The sequence below is a fragment of the Miniopterus schreibersii genome (assembly GCF_964146895.1).
Source record: "Miniopterus schreibersii genome assembly, chromosome: 9".
Lineage (NCBI taxonomy): Eukaryota > Metazoa > Chordata > Mammalia > Chiroptera > Miniopteridae > Miniopterus > Miniopterus schreibersii.
This window is the reverse complement of record NC_138118.1, coordinates 67,661,065-67,680,063: the sequence shown is the minus strand read 5'-3', so window position 1 is coordinate 67,680,063 and position 18,999 is coordinate 67,661,065. Positions and strand designations below refer to the sequence as shown.

Genomic DNA, 18,999 nt, shown 5'->3' with positions numbered 1-18,999 from the left:
TGCACTTAAAATTTTCTTTAAAAATACAAATTACATACATTATCTATCTTATTTCCTAGTGCCAATTTTTCTGGACCATTTACTTTTTAATTATTATTTTTTGTAGTCCTAAAAATAGAATTATTTATAATTATCCAAGATTATTTAAAACTGGAAAATTGTGAACGCAAACTTTTTTTTTCTCCCCTCATCTGGGATCATCTTAATAGTTGTAAGGAAATCTTTGCTCTTTTAGTGAAATAAAATAAAAACTCACTTTACTAGTAAATAAAGGCTTGTGTTGTCAGTGAAAAGTTATTTCTAGGAAAATCATTTTGTTGCACAAGTCTTAATTCTGTGAATGAGTTCTAAAATACAAGATGAGGTGCTCCAAGAAGCATAACTTTATTCTTTAAAAAATATTGTATAAAAAATATTTTTTATATCTCTCTCATAGGCAGAAACCGTTATTGCATAGACAAAAATTATGCCGGCACACTTATTATTTGGGATAGAATGTTTGGTAAGTAAAAAGTACCAAAATTTTGAAACATTAGTTAACTTCTTAATTCTCAGAAAGTCAAAAATCTTATCCTCAGTGTTTATCTTCCAGGGACATTCGAGCCCGAGAATAAAAAAGTTATTTATGGTTTGACACATCCCATTAATACATTTGATCCACTCAAGGTTCAGGTATGTGCTCAGTTTTCTCTCTGAATCGGTCACATTCTATCATAAACTCATATTTAAAAGAAAATATCATTTTAAAAGGTGGTAGTGCATTACACTATCCTGAAAAAAAAATTAACTGTAAAAGAATTCGAAAGTAACTCTGGCACTTAAAGACTTGAATCAAATTGGGCAAAATACATTAGAAAACAACTAGTAAAATTTTTAAACATGTTTACTACTTAGCATTTTAAAATGGCTCTTTAGCAAACATATTCTTTCTCAGAATTGACCTGAAATATATTCATGCCTTCAGAAGGGGCGGTAGAAACATGTATAATTAAGGCTGATCCCACAGTAAGAAAAATATTTGTTTCAAGTCTGCATGACTCCGGTTAGAAATCCAGCGTGAGGCCTTGGCCCCACTCTTCGTGGACCTACGTGTCAGGAGCTATTAGGGGGTGGCTAGGCCTGCACGTGCCCTCACCTGCGGAGCTGGTTGCATCGGCCCAGCTTTCTGTTAGACATGTGGTATTTATTGGTTGTTCTCTGGTCTCACTGGTTGGCACCAGAGAAATTAGGAATGTCTGTGAAGCTCCGATCTGTCAGCAACAGACCACCTCAAACACTCCTGGGGTTTGAGACTAGTAAATGAGAAAAAGAAGAATGCTTGAAACACTAAAGAGGTTCATCAATGACAGCTCTGTCCCCGGAGACTGGGTTTACAGCATTCAGGAGGGCAGAGAATTACAGGTTCATACTGGGTCTGCTCTTCAAACCCACTTCTTCACATTTTTAAGAAAGTAAAAATAAAATAAGTTGATATTTATTGAGCCGTTACTATGTGCAAGGCATTGCTAACAGCTCAGCACAAATATTTAATGTAACCATTGCTAAAACATTTGGAGGGAGTGGTTCTTTTTAGCTCCATTTTTGGAGGATGAAGCTGAGGTTCCCAGGATTTAAATAATTCACCCAACTACACACAGTTTGTCAAGTGCAAACTTAGCCAAGACGGGTTCCAGGCCAAGCCCCAAACTTGCTTAACTCAGTTTAAGCTTTACACTCTCCTGCCTCTTTACAGAAATGGCCATCACAAATTGCCTTCCTTTTTCAAGTGAAAGCATTTTTATCTCACACTTCAAAAGGAAAAAATATTGCTCTAGAGCATTTATGTCTGTGTCTCTTGGTTTCTTGGTCTCTCTCTCTCAGGCATTATTAAGAACATATCTCTCAGGAGAATACTAAGAAATATTTCGGGACACTTTCTTAGTAATAAGCTTTACAGAATTGAAACCAACTTGGAAATAATACATTGAGAGCCACTCTTTCACTTGGTGTAGTCCTGCCTCTGTCGTGGGGAGATTAAAAAAGAAATAGACAACTTGGTCTCTGAGCCTTTCAGGCTTAATGTGCATGTGGATCCTGAGAGCATCTTATTAAAGTGCAGATTCCGCTCAACAGGGCTGAGGTCTGTCCAAGACTATGTGTTTCTGACAAGCTTCCAGTGATGTCTGTGCTGATGATTCGTGGCTGAAATTTTAAATAGAAAGGCTTTGGAAGCGTACACTCTTGCTGAGGAAGATTAACTCATGTTGAGGCGGAATAAGAGATTGAAAACTGTACAACATGAGCTGCGCGAATACGGGGTGTCCCCCAAAAATGTATACACACTTTAACAGCTGATAGCTCGATTTTGAAAATAAAATGTATTTTAATAAACACCGCCTTTATCATTATTCAAAGTGTGTGTATACATATTGGGGGGGACACCCTATAGTTGGGTGCTTAAGATTTGGAGAGAGACACTATTCGAACAATCACAAGTATTTATGAGCTGCTGCTGAATTTGTGTCAAGTTCAAGTCCCCAGTCATCTGCCCCTCATACAAACATTTTCTTTACTATAGTAATTGTCACAACTGTGCCTAAGGTTTAGTTCTAGAAGTGTCAAATCAGCAAATTGTGATAAGTTAGGGGTTCCAGAACCTACAAAAACATATACTTTCACTTCCATTCTTTTATATTCAACTCAATCTCTCACCTTTCCCTTAGGAATGCCCCCTTAGGGATTTCTTTTCCTTATTGTTGGCATAAACAATTAATTCACTTTGCTCTCCTCTGGGGTCCAAGAGTTTCAGAGCATTGGATAGTAAATAAGGGAGAAAGTACTACTGATTTTAAAATGTTATCATGTATTTCTTATGGCTAGTGTCTAGTATGACAGCAATAAAATTGCAGTCAGTTGTCAAAATAACACAACAGATAGGTATATTAATGTATGTTATAACTTCTAAACACATTAACTTATTGTATTATTATTTTTTTTATTATTGCAAAGCTCCAGGGTAAGGTCCCTTCTAACATTACCTTTTTCCTCAAAATTTACTCCACTAAATCCTAAGTGGCTCCTTAATTGCTTAAGATTCCTTATTGTAATATTTTAAGCAATTTTTAAAACCATTTAAATAATCCTAGCAGTTTCAATTCTTTAGAATACAGTGAAAATGCCAGCAAGACTGCAAATTCTGATGGGACCAAAGCTTCTTTCTGCATTAATTTATTGCTACACTTATAATAGAACTCAACTGTAGAGTCTATAGCTGATGTTCAACCTCTAGGATTATTTTTAATCCTATGACACATTATGATGACAAGTGTGGCATTTATAGCTAATTATCCTAATAGCTCATATTTATTGGGCACTTTATCGTGTATGGGCTTACTTTTCACTTCTGCATATGTCAAATATGTGTTATTTAAAGAATGTGATTCCTGTTATAAGCCTGAAGGCAAACTTTTGACTCAGTTATCAAACTTTTTCTTTTCTTATTGCAGAATATAGTCTACTTAATACTCAGAGATCTACTATCAGAAATAGCTTTTAAAATTTTTTCTTAATGTGACATGTTTGCCAGTAACTCAATGGAGTAAATAAAAGGTTATTTTTTAAATATGTGACATATATGTAATATTTCCACGTTCAGCCTAATACCCATTTAGCAAGATTGAAAAATATGTCATTAGACATGGATACTGAGTACACAGGATTCTAGTTAATTCCACTGGAAGCAAAGCCTCTTAACTCACTTTTTCTGCTTTGCTGAGTTTCTAGACAATTGACCTATTTTTTAATTTCCAAATTATAATTTTGTGGAGCTCCAGAAATATTGACAAAAAGACATTTAAGTTAAAAGTATGCAGAATGCATAGAGTGAATTATAATTTGTAATGCAGTTGCATATTAATTACATTAATCAAATTATACCTAACCTATATATTAAAGAAAATATGTAAATTACATTATACAATAAAATACATGATTTATTGTATTTAATCTTTTTGTTAAGAGTTTTTTAATGTTAAATAAACTATATTTTTATTCTTCTAGTTCCACCATTTAGCTTACATGTGGACTGCATTCTGGGCCACACCTGGATTCTTCAATAAGTTTTCTGTCATATTTAAAGGACCGGGATGGGGTCCAGGGAAACCAAGACTTGGACTGAGTGAAGAAATCCCAGAGGTAGGTTAAGCTCATGGTTTTGGTGATGGTGAAGATTAGTCTTATATTTTCAAGTCTACAGCCAGCCTGTGAATATGCTGACTTCATGCAAACATGAAAAAGAGATGCTCCCTTAGGCAGATGCAGCCTTGTGGTCCTTAATGAGTGGACACCACCTAGGGGCCAATAAGAGGGGTGCCTCTTACCAGGGAGCATGGTTTAGGGGACAGAGCAGCAGAAGCTGATTTTGAGATCCACCCAAACTCACAGCCAGGAGACTGTGTAGCACAGAAACCCATGTGGCTGCGTCACAGAATCCTAAACCACTAGAGATGGAGGGAGCCTTAAAGATGAGTTAGTCTAGCCTTTATTTTGTTCATGAAAAACTGAGGTCTCCAGAATGGAAGGTCTAAAGTCACACAGAGATGATGTAGTTATTGGATTAGACCATGCCTTTATTCATTCTGTAGTAGAATAGTAGCATTAAATACAGAAATCCCACTTTAAAACAAAACTAAGCAAGGTCTAGAGATTTAGAGCACTAGAAACCAAATAAAATACTCAGTTTTATTCTGGAATTCCTCTTATAGACATGGAAAAGGAATTTCTGTCCAATCACTCAGGATTGATATTGTCATTCCTTATTAAAATAACTGCCATTAATAATGATATAGAAACAATAGAAATAGTAAACCACCGTTGATTTCAAAGATAACTATAAGTATAAAATTTAGCCAATATTTCAAGGAAATAAAATAATGTTTTATATGGGTATTATTCTTATTTTAAAAAAAAAAAAAAAAATCTAAATAAGGATGTTTTCTTTTTTAGTTAAGAAAGCTTCTGTGTTGAAATTTCTCAGATGCTTTTGGTTCTGATCAAAGTGACTTATGTAATGAGAGCTAACTTGATATAGGTGAAAGTATTTTGCTTATTCCAGCTCCAAAAGGTTTAGCTAACTATGGTCTACTTATTATTTTTTCTTTTTTTAAATAGATAGCCTAAAGTAAATATTTTAAAGTCATATTGTTGCTTAAATCTGCGTTTAAAAATAGAATTGTAATGTTTCTAGGAAACGCTATAGTTTGAGAAAGTTGTTTTTAATACAGCAATATTTCCCTGTGAGGCATAATTATCTCTGTTACCCAGTCACTTTGCATATTCCCTTTTGCTATACTTTCATGTACATATAGTCATGGGCGTATTTTTCTATTTATATTTTCATATTTCATATTTTCATGTTCATTTTGGCTATGTTTATCATCAGGACATACTGCTGAATCAATTCTTACTTTGCTCTACATAAGGCAGACTCAATCAGAATCACAGTGCTGAAATGAAAAACAAGTGTCCTAACTCTTACATTTTTTCTATCCAAAAAGTGAATGTGAGAGTCATTTTGGAAGAAGAAAAGCAAAACCTCCCTTTTCCACTTTTGTATCTTCTGTTCACCTATTCTGAATTTCAATGAGAGGAAAAAGCCAGGGAGCGATATGAATGAAAGTCATCTTTTTTGTCTTCCTAGGTTACGGGGGATGAGGTGCCCTTCTCATCATCAGCGTCTTACCTACTAAAGATATACGCAGCTGTACAGTTTGCTATGATGCTAGTGTTTTACGAAGAGACCTTCGCAGATAAAACTGTAAGTGCTGTTCATGTTAAGTAGTGTGAAAAGCTGTCATTTTGCTTGATAAAATATCTCACACTGAAACGAGTAAATTTATTCTTCTAGACTCTTGAATGTAAATCAGTAAGGCCAAAGTGTTTCAGTGTAGGCTGTCCATCAAATGGTGAGCTGTTGATCTCAATGATAAAGGGTAAACAATTTTCCATAAATAAATTCCTCAACAAGCACAAAAAGAGTATTTCAGAAGTTAGAATTAAATGTTTGGGAAAGTGTACTCTATACTAATTTCAACAAACTTACCTTCAATGAGAGAATAACCTGATACGCTGACTATAGAGAGTTTTCAATGTGGGGTTGGCTCCATTCGTTTTATTTTTTCTAAACATTCAAAATCTTCAGAATAACTAGAGCACTGCGCCAGGTTTAGAATCTGGGTCTAGTTCAGGCATTACAGCCTGGGGAGGATTTTTGTTTGTTTGTTTGTTTGTTTGTTTGGGCTTTTTTTTGCCACATAAGAATGCTCTCACTGCCTACATTTTGGAGAAAACAAAAAATAGCATAATGTATGTAAAAATACACAGTACATTGTAAAAAGATAAAAACAGGTGTTTTGAAATACGTGTTTTGTTTTCTACATTTACTTATATTCTTTTCTTCCTAAAAGGATTTATATTAGTTCAAACGAGTACATAAATTATAGTAAGGTAACCAATTTGGAAGTAGGTGAAATTGAATATAAAATCACAGAAGAGTAAAAAATCAGTGTCTTTGACTTTGTTACCAGGAAAATATGTACCTCATGAAATAACCTCACTAAATCCGGAATTGTGATGGCTCGCAGGAGTCAAATAATGCCATCAGGAATCTTCTCATTCTTTCTTATAGCTATGTTTTTCCCAAAATGCAGATTTTCCTACAGATTTTCAGCCTTCGTGGTAGTAAGGACGCTCCAGGAGTGAAAGTTTTAAATTGGAGTTTGATGTTACAGCCTGGTTCAGCTGGATATCGCTGAACCAGGCAATGTGGTCAAGCTGGGATCATAGCCCATTCAGCACAAGAATGGGCAGACAGGGTCAGCTCCATAGGATCCTCATTGTGAGAGGAGGGATGGGATGGTTTGGAAGAAAAGTTGAGACGGTAATAAATAGAAAAAGGGAAGTAGGTCTCAGTAGGCAAAAACAAATATTAGATCTACATAAATCATTCTCACTCATAAATATGTGATTTGAATTTGTTTTAAAAAATGTTCTTTAAACACTTATAAAATGCATATATATAGGGTGTCCCAAAAATGTATACACATACTTTGAATAATTATAAAGGCAGTGTTTATTAAAATACATTTCATTTTCAAAATTGAGCTGTCAGCTGTTAAAGTGTGTATGCATTTTTATGGGACACTCTGTATAAACCTTCCTGCAGGATACCAGAGATGTCCTCAGAATATAATGGTGGGAAATATACTGACTTACTGAAGGTTTCTTCATACATGTATATGCTGCAACTAATCAAACCAACTTCACGTTGTAGCAGGTTCATTTGCCTTTAGCTCCAGAAGAGACAAAATGTGAGCCCAAGAATGTATTTCAGGAGAAAAACTTTCTTAAAAGCAGCATGAACTACATCACTCTTAGCAGTGGATCTGTAGATATCAAACTGCCCTAATGTTTGGAATTATTGCTTGCTTAACCTAAGGCCTCACAATAATATCTTCAAGTATTTCATAATTAACCAATCACTGATTACTTTTTAAATTACTTTATCTTAATTTGTTCACCTAAATTGTGACTGAAATATGCATGCATTATAGAGTTCAGGTAGTTGAATGAAATCAGAAGAAAAGCAAGATCATCTACATCTAAATATAGGATGGAGTAAAAGTAGGTTTACAGTTTATTCTTGTATTATTATTTATTATTTTAGTTATTGTATTATTTATTTTTATTATTAACCTACTTTGCCTACCCCTGTATCTAACACTCAATAATCTGATCAGTGTTGAGTACAGTTTGAATTATTGAATTTTTTCAGTTGTACTAAATAAAATCCCAGAATAGCCCAGCTGGTGTGGTTCAGTGGTTGAGCACCGACCCTAGCAACCAAGAGGTCACCAGATCAATTCTGGGTCAGGGAACATGCCTGCATTGTGGGCTCATTCCCCAGTAGGAGGTTTGCAGGAGGCCGCCAACCAATGATGCTTCTCTCTCATCAATGTTTCTATTTCTCTCTCCCTCTCCCTTCCTCTCTCTCTAAAAATCAATAAAAACATATTTAAAAAAAATAAAATAAAATCCCAGAATAAATTAAACTAATTTGTAGAAACAAAAATGGAAATTTACCCATTTTGATTTTGAAATAGAGACCCTTAATACTAAGTTCACCAAGATACTTGAATGTCTAGGCCAGTGTGAGTGCTTCCTGGATAAAAATGTGGCCAGACACTATTTATATGAAAACATGTAACTTATAGCATATTTCTCACAGGATTTTTCAACTGCAGTAAAAACTATATGAGAAACTCATGTTGATATATCGACAAAGAGAAATATCTAGTGTCGAAATCCTTTTCAAACTGAAATTAGAGACAGGTTCGTTCCTGACACAAATAACTTTTGAAAGGTACATTTGCTTGTTTCCCACACATGTTTTTCTTTGCTAAAAACATGCTGTTCAACTAGGTAAAAAGATTGCTTATTTGCAAAATTCTATAGTGCCTTTCTGGTCTCAGAGATGTTTGAAAGCACATGAAGACGTTAAAATCCAACAGCAATATTTTTTTCCAGATTGGCTGTAGCCAATAATCACATAGAAAAGTTGTGGCTGACTTGTAATTGGGGACCCTGCTGTGGTCCCACAGCCTTTTCTGTTTATGCATATACCAGAGTAGATAAATACTCACTTGTCTTATGTGTGCGAGTTTTGTATAAATAACTTTGGGAGTCAAAAAAGCAAGTTGATGGCCACCAGAAAGGTGTAGAAGGCACATTCCTTTCTTTCTGAAACATGCAATGCATACATTTAAATATATAATGTTTGGTTTAGTGATATGACCCACAGATTTTTATGTTGATTTTGGTTTAGTAATGCTTGGGAAATCAATTCCTTAGCTGCCAGGGTCCACTTCATGGGGTGATATCATGAATACACATTTGAAATGAAAATACGTTTCCAAAGTAAAATTGTAAAGGCAATGCTATCCTTTTAAATAACAGACACATTCAAAACAGTTTGAATATTTAACAGAGTCTTATAATAAAATGTGAATCAATGTTACTGCAGATATGTTTTTTAAGATTTTTTAAAATTGATTTTTAGAGAGAGAGGAAGGGAGAGGGAGAGAGAGAAACACTGATGTGAGAGCAAGACATCGATCTTGCCTCCTGTGCTCCCCATGCTGGGGATCGAGCCAGGGACCTGGGCATGTGCCCTAACCAGGGATTGAACCAACAACTTTTTGGTGCCTGGGACAATACCCAAGCAACTGAGCCACACAGATCAGGGCTGTAGATATGTTTTAACAGAATATTTGATTATATATTTCAAGTTAATGAGGCATCTGAGAATATCCAATATAAATTTGGAAACAGATTTTTATAGTTCTAAATTCCTCTGAGCACTGAAATTTTGTAACTAATGTTTTCATGTTGACCTGTTTTAACAGACCCTTTGAAAAAATAATCAATGTATTTAGTTGTACTCTTATAACAGAGAGTATCATTTGCACAAATTCATTCTAGCTTAGTTTCTATGTGAAACCACTCAAGTCAATATCCTCTGTATACTGTTTTCTTCCAGCGCAGCCCATTGGGATTTAATTTAATTTCCTTAAGTTTTTAGGTGGTAACTGAAGTAATGTGAAAAAAAGGAAATGTGAGCCAAAATGAGCATCAATTATAACTTAAAGCCACAAAATCAATGTAATAAATGTTTAATAAAGAAAGATTATTAGCAAAAGTTACCTTACTAATAAGCATATACTCCAGGAACTTAGAATAGTGATCATTGTGAGATCCAATGAAAACTATAATTTTTTCCACTATATTGGAATATAATAAAGTAGGAAAGTGCATATTAAAAATGTCATATACATCAAATAATATAACATTAATTGTGAAATTAAATATACCTTTATACTATTAGTACTGTCCCAAATATGGTCAGTATCAGGCAGCACCTTTAAGTTATCACACAATAGCATTGGCTGGTGTTGCTCAGTTGGTTGGTGTCTTCCTGTGCACCAACAGGCATCCGGTCCCTGTTTCTCTCGCTCTCTCCCTCTCCCTTCCTCTCTCTCTAAAATTGATTTTTTTTTAAATATATATATTTTTTTAATTGGCCATGAGGAAATAGGGCTGATTTATACCATGGTGTGGAGCTGGGATGCTGGATGTGAACAGTAATCACAACTGGTGGCTTCTGCTTATTGTTTATAAATTTGAACAGATGCAGTTTAGTTATAGGTACCTATATTAGCTAATAATGAGTTGAAATTACCTCTAGTTGTTTCAGGAAAAAGAAAAAAGAGAAAGAAAGTGTTTGGGTAATGTTTCGATCACTATTTTGGCCAAACTGTTATATCCTGGTGTTCTCACAAAGGTGAAATGTAAGCACCATCAGTGAATAGGGAAATTATCTAGGGGCTGTGCATCCAAGTCCTTGCTTTTACTGATCCACTTTCAATCTAGAGCAGTATTTATCTCACCCTAAACGTTAGCTACGTAACTATAATCTAGATCTCTGCCCCAGCTCCTTTTCAGTTTGTTGCTCAGATGTATTCTACCATTGTCACACTTTGATCCAGAAAGTGTCAGGAAGGGCTAGTTTGAATTTCATGGCACGATTTATTTTTGTGTGATGATAGAAGATTTACTAAATCTTTTGAGTCCCAGTTTGGTTGTTTTTTCAGATATGAAGCGGACAAATTAAAAGGTTGTTGAAACTCTAAAAAGAATTACAGTGTATGAAACACATAGCATAGAAGTTATAAAATAATAGGCCTTCAAAAACACTACTATTATTTTTGACATGTAAATAAAATTCATAGCCCAGGCGAGATAGCTTAGTTGGTTAGAGTATCATCCAACAAACCGAAGTTTCAGGTTTAATCCCTGGTCAAAGCACACATAACAATCAACTGATGAATGTATAAATAAGTGGAACAAGTCAATCCATGTTTCTTTGTCTCTCTTTTCCTCTCCCTTTCTTTCTCTCTAAAATCAATAAATAAAAATTTAAAATGAATAAGAAATAAAGTGAAAAAATCTTAAGTGCATAATTTGTTTATAATTATGACAAAATTGTTGTTACTATTATTCAAAATATAAGGCCTTTGACATTACAAAAAAAGTTTAGATTTCAACAAATACGCGCACGCGCGCGTGTGTGTGTGTGTGTGAAATCTCTTTCATACATGTGTTTGCACTCAAAAAAACATTCTCCTTTAAATATTTTCTGGATTCAAGACAGCTTTATGTTTAAAACCACAAAGAATTGGTCATATTAAAAATAGCTGTTGGCCCAGGCAATTGTGGCTCAGTGGTTGAGCATCGACCTAGGATCCAGGAGATCAAGGTTTGATTCCTGGTCAGGGCCTATGTCTGGGTTGCGGGCCCGATCCCCAGTTGGGGACATGCAGGAGGCAGCCGATCAATGACTCTCATCATTGATGTTTCTATCTCTCTCTCTCCCTCTCTCTCTCTCTCTAAAATCAATAAAGACATATTTTAAAAATAAATACATACATACATACATACATACATACATAAATAAATAAATAATAGGTATTGGAATGTGGTATTTATTCACAAAAATCTGACTTCTCCATACATGGGAGCATAGGTACTTCAAAGAATTATAAAAGTCAAACTTTAAAGGAGAATTTTGAGAGGGGAAAAATCACTAAGTAAAATATCATCGTGAAATTGTCTAATTCATTCTTCAAACATCTAGTGAGATAAATAAATGACACGAGAAAAACCCAAATGTCCTCTTTTTGAAAATGTCAACCTCTTTGAAAAATGTCAGTGACAAATGGTGTATTATGAAATAAAATTTGGGGCTCTTTTTCATGTCAGCTTTCAATGCTAGTGCACCTCTGATAACTCTCCTAAAAAAAAATTGTGTTGCTCTGTGCTCGTTTGACAGGCAATGACACAGGTCACGCTCCTTCTGAGGGTTTGCTTCTTTATCCTGACTTTGACCTCCATTGGATTTCTTCTGGATCAAAGGCAAGATGTGAAATTCTTTCGTTTTATATAATTTTAGAATGCAGTTTTTAAAATATATGTGAAACTTTGATATTCACCAAACATTTGTTATTGAAAAAATAAAGTTGAAACTACAATTTCACACCTTTATTTTCAATGAAAGAGTAGCAGTTTGTCTGATTTTATATACATTTTAAATCTAAGCTTTTAAATGAAAGGATTTTCAAGTTTATTAAAGAAAACCTATAAATATAATGATTAATTTGGCAAAACATAGAACATAACTGAGTACTTAATAAAATCTAAAACATATTTTTGAGTATTTTTCCTTTGCCATTGAATAGTTCTTAATATATGTCTGAACATATGTATATTTAAAGTTTATGTCTTTTACCCTCACACACTATTTTATTTAAGGAATCCTGTTTTAAATACTACCCTGGCCAGAAAATACATTCACTTGAACAATTTTAAATTGCTTTTTTGGCATGAGTTACATTAAAAAGTACTTATTTCTTATTGCTCAGTATTTATCAATCATTAATATTAATACTAATACCAACATTTATGTAATTAACATGTACCATGTACTATGTTATTAATGCTTATAATACTCTGAGATAATATTAATATAAAGCATATAGACCGTATAAAATAGAACAGAGCACAAACCCAAGCCATGTGATCCAGAATTCAGAAATTATAGAATTTACTTACATTGTAACTCTGTGAAAAACTGCAAAAAAGCTCAGTCATTGTTGAAATCATATCTTTGTTGTGGTGTTATTGTTTTTCAAGTAGGTAACAAATAATCATGACTTTCAGTAAATGTTAAATATAAAAATCCAATAAACATACCTTTAACTTGTGCTGAATGTCTGTCACTTTCCCAAGGTTAGCTTAATGGATGTTCTGGAATAGCAAAAGATTCTGGTGTTTCATCAAGATCCAGGTCCAAATGAACTTCGGTTAATGATACTGTTTATAATGCGCACCCCCTGTAAGCATGTGGTAGAGAGCGATGCAGCTGGCACATTTCACATGCTCATATGTAAACAATGTGTAGAATTCTAAACCTGTTTCCTTCCATACTTAAAAAATGGTGTTTATTTTATCGTTCATTTTGTTTGGCTCTCTATCCCTCCTTTTCTACACTAGAACTACATACTGAGCCATAAAACAGGAAAATGGAAAAATGAGTCCTAAGTCCACCTAAAATACTTACCCAGATCCAAAAAATCAGGATCACATATTAAACACCCCAATTCTATTATTTGTATACACTTAATAAAATTAGCAATCAGCCAATAGCAATAGTATAGTTTAGTTTTTTTATGAAGATTGATTTTTGTCTCCATGGATGCAGATAATAGACCAAACAAGTAAGCTATGAATTTTAACACAATAATATCCAATTATTCTTCTTGTAGATAATTATTTAAAAGTCTAAACTGCCTTGGGCCTTATTCAGGGACTCATACTGAGATACATTCTGAGAAATGGGTCTCTAGGCAGTTTTGTCTTTGTGGGAACATCATAGAGTGTGCTTACCCAAACCTAGATGGTTATTCTGTTGCATAATTATATGTGCTGTGCTTTTATAAGACTGGCAGCATAGTAGGTTAGTTTACACCAGCATCATCACCACAAACATGTGACTATTAATTGCTGTGTAAGCCTTCACAGTGGCTGTTTCTTCTCTGCATTGAAAGTGCTCCACTTAAGCTTTAATAGCTGAAGCATCCACTCCAAGGAAGGTTATCTGGAATAGTCACCTGTTAGCCACATCCTGCTGGATAAACAGCCAGATGGCCTCCCCACACTGAGGCTCCTTTTATTCAGGGAACCTTGTTGATTTGGGTAAATGGCCATTTGGCTGCTTGTGTTTTTCTCTTCCCACATTTTAAATTCACCTAAAAACCCCAAGTCCATGTCTCTCTCTCTCTCTCTCCCTCTCTCTCTCTCCCCGCCACCTCCTTCCCTGTCTCTGTGTCTGTCTCTTTCTCTCTCTGTCCAAGACTTCCTTAGTTGCCTTGTGTACTCTATGACCTGTATGTAAGTCAAAGGTTTCTAATGGTTATTGCTGAAGGGTGTTTTGCAATGTAATAAGAACCACCAGAGTCCATTCAGTTGCAACATTGATTTAGAAAGTGGAGATGTCTTTCAGAAGCTCATCAGGGGCAGGTGAGTGCCCCCAGACATTTCTAGCCAATAGCTTTACTATTGATAGACTAAGACCAGTACGAAACAGTAATGCAATGCGCTACAACCTTACAAGAGCTAAGGTTCACTGGGCAACAGAAATTCTTTAGCTCCGTTATAGTTTTATGGGAACACCATCCTACATGTTGACCGAAGTGTCGTTATGCGACACATGACTGTATAAACAATAGCATCAAATATATCAAATACCAAGAAAATACAATCCTAAAAAATGAGTTTAAAATCTCACTAAAAACACTATAAAACTATGTAAATATTGTGAAAAATAAAGAACTAAATAAATGGAGATATAACTATATTCATAGATTATAATGTTCAATAGTGTAAAGATTACAATACTTTCCAAATTGATTTACATTTTTTCTCTTATTTTTTAAATTTAATGTATTGTGGTGACATTGGTTAATGGGATCATATAGGTTTCAAGTATACATTTTTCTAATACAAGATCTGTATGCCCACCACCCAAAGTCAAACCATCTCCTGTCACCATTTATTAGGCCATATATTATATTTTCAGTACAATCTGAATTAAAGCTGTGAAAGGTTTCTTCCTAGAATTTGACAAGCTCTTTCTAAAATATATGTAGATAGTTCAGTAATAACCAACACCGTCTTGAGGTTAAAAAAAATGGCGAGAGTTACATAACTTGCTATCAAGATTTATTATAAAGCCACAGTAACTAGACATGTTTTATTGGCATAAAGATTAGAACAGAAAACCTCGAAAGAGATCTATGCTTATATTTAGACTTAATTTGTGACAAAGGTGTCCCTGCAGAGCTGTGGGGAAAGGCTGGCTTTTCAATAAATGGTCTTGGAAAAATTGGATTTCCACGTAGGAATAAGAAAAATAAACGACAAATATTTCACACCATAAAAATTACTTCTGGGGTCAGGGGATTATAGATTGAAAAGTGAGAGGAAAGCCAATACAGATTCCAGCAGGTAGCCTAGTAATGTATCTCTATAACCTTGGAGTATATAAAACTATTAAATGATACACAAGAATTCCTAATTATAAAGATAAAATTGATAAATTAGACTATAACAATAAGAAAGTCCATTTTTCAAAAATTAACTCTCATTAAGAAAGTAAAAAATAAAACCAAATAGGAGATGCTATTGGCAAATTTTATAAGTACCAAAGACCTTATATCCCAAATGACTAAATTAAAAGGATTGAGCCTGGGCATGGCTCAGAGGTTGAGCATCGACCTAGGATCCAGGAGGTCCTGGTTCGATTCCCGGTCAGGGCACATGCCCAGGTTGTGGCCTCGATCCCCAGTGGGGGGCGTGCAGGAGGCAGCCGATCAATGATCAATGACTCTCTCATCACTGTTTCAACTCTCTCTCTCCTTCTCCCTTCCTCTCTCTGAAATCATAAAGATATATTTTTTAAAAATCTATCTTTATGGCTCAGCGGTTGAGCGTCGACCTGGGATCCAGGTGATCGGGGTTCGATTCCCTGTCAGGGCACATGCCCGGGTTGCGGCCTCGATCAATGACTCTCTCGTTATTGATGTTTCTGTCTCTCTCTCTCCCTCTCCTTTCCTCTCTCTGAAATCAATAAAGATATATTTAAAAAAAAAAAAAAGGATTGATAATACCAACTGTTAGAATTCTCACACACTAAAGAGAGGGGTTTATATTGTGATACTTAATTTGAAAAACTGAGAATTTTTCTAACATAAATTTAACATATAATTAGCAATACACACACGCCCTGTAATCCAGGAATTTAATTCTAGTTACATACTAAACAATACATGTAAAGGCATGTAGGGGAATGTGCAGACAGAATTGTTTATAATAAACAAATATGGCTAACACCAAATGTTGTTCATGAGCTGAGTGGATGCACACATGTTGCATGTCCACATAATGCTACTGCACAGGCAAAAAGCATGAGCCCCTGCTACATGCAGCATCATAGATCTATGTCACCAAAAACATTGAGTGAAAGATGCAAGATACAAAAAAGTGCATATAGTATAATCCCATTTATAAAAAGTAAGAAAGAGATAAAACTATAAAATAGTTTTTAGAAATTTATGCTAAAGTGGTAAAATAGTTTTAAAGGGGGGGGGCAAGAAAGGGTATGGTTACCATAAAAGTCAGGGGATTGATTCTCACTGAGATTGTGGGAGGGTAAAAATATTGAGGAGGTAAGAGGTGTCTTTGGGGTGCTCATAATGGGTAGTGGTTACATGGTTGCTTATTTGTTGAAAATCACCAAGCTGCACATTTCTGTTTTGTATACTTCTTTATATGTATGTTTCATTTACAATATAAAAATTTTAAAGGTAAAACATATAATAAAATTAACAAAAACTATGTGTTTTAAAATAGGAACCTTATTTTGTTTTTTAATTGAATATTACCCAGATATCATTTTAAAAATTAATTTATAGTAATGAGTTATAAAGTTATTTTACAAGGGGAAAGCTTTCTTAATTTTTTTCACAAAAAAGAAATTAATCGCATTACTTGAATGCAAGCAAATCATAAACTATTATCCTGTTTCTGTTGAGTTTTAAAACATTCCCTTTTTGTACTAAAATGTTGTTATATTCAACTTTACAGAAACAATGGGTCATAAATAATAGACAATAGAAGAATGTTTTAAGTTAAAAAAATACTACTTTAGATTTTCTTTGCTTTTTCTGTACCTCTATATTCTAAAATAAATAAAGTTGTATTTTATTGACATTAATTCGAGAATATTTTAGTTAGAAAAATCACCTGTCATAACAATACTATTTGTCTTTTATAAAAATATTTAATTTTCCAACAAGTGTAGGTGAATATCATATGAAGCTATATTAAGCTGATAAAGTAGCTGTTTATCACTATCATTATAAGGCAATCACTAAATGCTTATGTGTGTGCCATTCAACTCTGTTCCAAATACATAAAGATACTTATTTCATATATTTTAGAGATACCATATATACAGAAAATAGCCATCACAAAGTAAACAAAGATCTATATTTATGCTATCAAATTAGATGTAACTACAAAAATTTCATGTTCCCAGTATTTCAGAATTCGACTGTTCATTATTTTAGAGTACTTAACTATATTAGTCCTCCTAACAAATCACTTTTTAAATGAATGAAACCTTAAGCTAAAGGTATTGAGTGAGGGAAGTGTCATTTACTTTAAACCCTAGAAATTTCATTGTCTAAAATTTCATTTATTAGTTGGGAGTATGCTCCACCCTACCTCATCAATGCTCAAACTAAGGAATGCATTGATAAAGAACAGATTTTCATTTTATTTCTTTTTTAAAATTTTTTTCTTAGTTTAATGCCTCTTTTCAAACAGCTTCAGAGGCACATGACTGTCAAATATATTAAAGTACTATGTATTTCTTGAAAACTAAAAGAAATGTGTATCAGTGTATTATGTAAGAAGCATATTTAAAGCTAATGCTTGTTAATGACACTTATTTCAGACCTAAGGCAGCTGTTGTGGAAACTTCCCGTTGCTTGGTGTTTCTAATGCTGTGTAGATTTGGTCATCTGAAGCCTCTCGTCCCTTCCTTGTCATTTCCTTTTGAGGTAAGACATTTGCTTTAGTTGCCTATAGCAGCATTATACATCTATTGTGTATTTAATTCATTCATTCATTCATTCATTCATTCATTCATTCATTCATTCATTCATGTTTTTGTCTATTTTGTGACTAGTACTTGTGGGAAATTTTTACCTATTCAACTACTTACCAAAACTTTTTGTGACTATTAACTTTGAGCTAGTTAATAGTTGTTGAGCCTCAGTTTTCTGGTCTCCAAATTGGGATTGATATGGCTAACCTCATACAATTGTTGGACAAGTTATAGTGCACAATGTTTATAAAGAAATTAGGCCACATAGTTGGTTCTCAACAAGTAGTAGAAATCATTTACAAAAAATTCTTGGCAGAGACTTTTGCTACTTGAGATTTTTCCTTTTAGAGTTAAAGTGAAAATTGTAAGATATTTTGTCAAATACCTATAATTACATAGAATCATAATTATATAATATATGTGATAATTCTATAGAAATAAAATCATTAGTGTCATTAGGATTTTCCTAAAGCTGAAAAATATATATGTTATAATTTGATCTTGTGTGATGGTTAAAACATCTTTTAAGAACTACATTGAACATTTGGGTATATATTTATTGTTTTGGATCTTAAAGTACTGTTAAAAAACATTTATTTTCATCACTAATGTTTTAATGGTCATGGTTTAATTCTTTTACACTAAGGGTTATGTTATTTAACTTTGGTGCTGAGCAACCAACCAACATCCCCTAAATGTGCAATATGTAACCTTGTTTAAGCCTAAAACATAAATGCTAACATTCCTCCCAGGATTAATGACAAAACTAAAATAGGCATTTTTGTAATTTAGTCATAATTGTAAATTGAAACAGACTATTTGGAAAATAACTTGGTGCTACCAAACATGGCATATAAGTATAAAATTGAGGCGGAGAGAAAGATGTATATAAATATATATGTGTATGTACACACACACACACACACACACACACACACACACACACACACACGTGGAAAGATAAAGAAGAACCTAACATAGAGTTGCTTGTAGGAAGGTGAATGGTGTGTCTAGGAAAAAGGAGTAGGGGAATGATTCTTTATAAAGTTAATATTCTATGGTACCTTTAAATTTTCCAAAATGTGAATATATTTCCTACTTTAAAAACCAGGTAACACTTTTAAATATAGCATAAAATATTAGTATCAGAACCTTGAATATGATCAAATCTAAAACAG

At 33.8% G+C, this 18,999-nt stretch overlaps 1 protein-coding gene across 1 annotated transcript in view; it reads left to right on the top strand.

The window, feature by feature from the left end:
- The window catches only part of AGMO (alkylglycerol monooxygenase), a 266,690-nt gene that overhangs the window by 126,866 nt on the left and 120,825 nt on the right, over window positions 1-18,999 (top strand). The window contains exons 7-12 of the mRNA XM_081147091.1: window positions 437-502; window positions 593-672; window positions 4,039-4,173; window positions 5,678-5,794; window positions 11,924-12,006; window positions 17,669-17,774. Coding sequence (XP_081003217.1) covers window positions 437-502; window positions 593-672; window positions 4,039-4,173; window positions 5,678-5,794; window positions 11,924-12,006; window positions 17,669-17,774 — 587 coding nt within the window. The remainder of the gene's footprint in view (window positions 1-436; window positions 503-592; window positions 673-4,038; window positions 4,174-5,677; window positions 5,795-11,923; window positions 12,007-17,668; window positions 17,775-18,999) is intronic.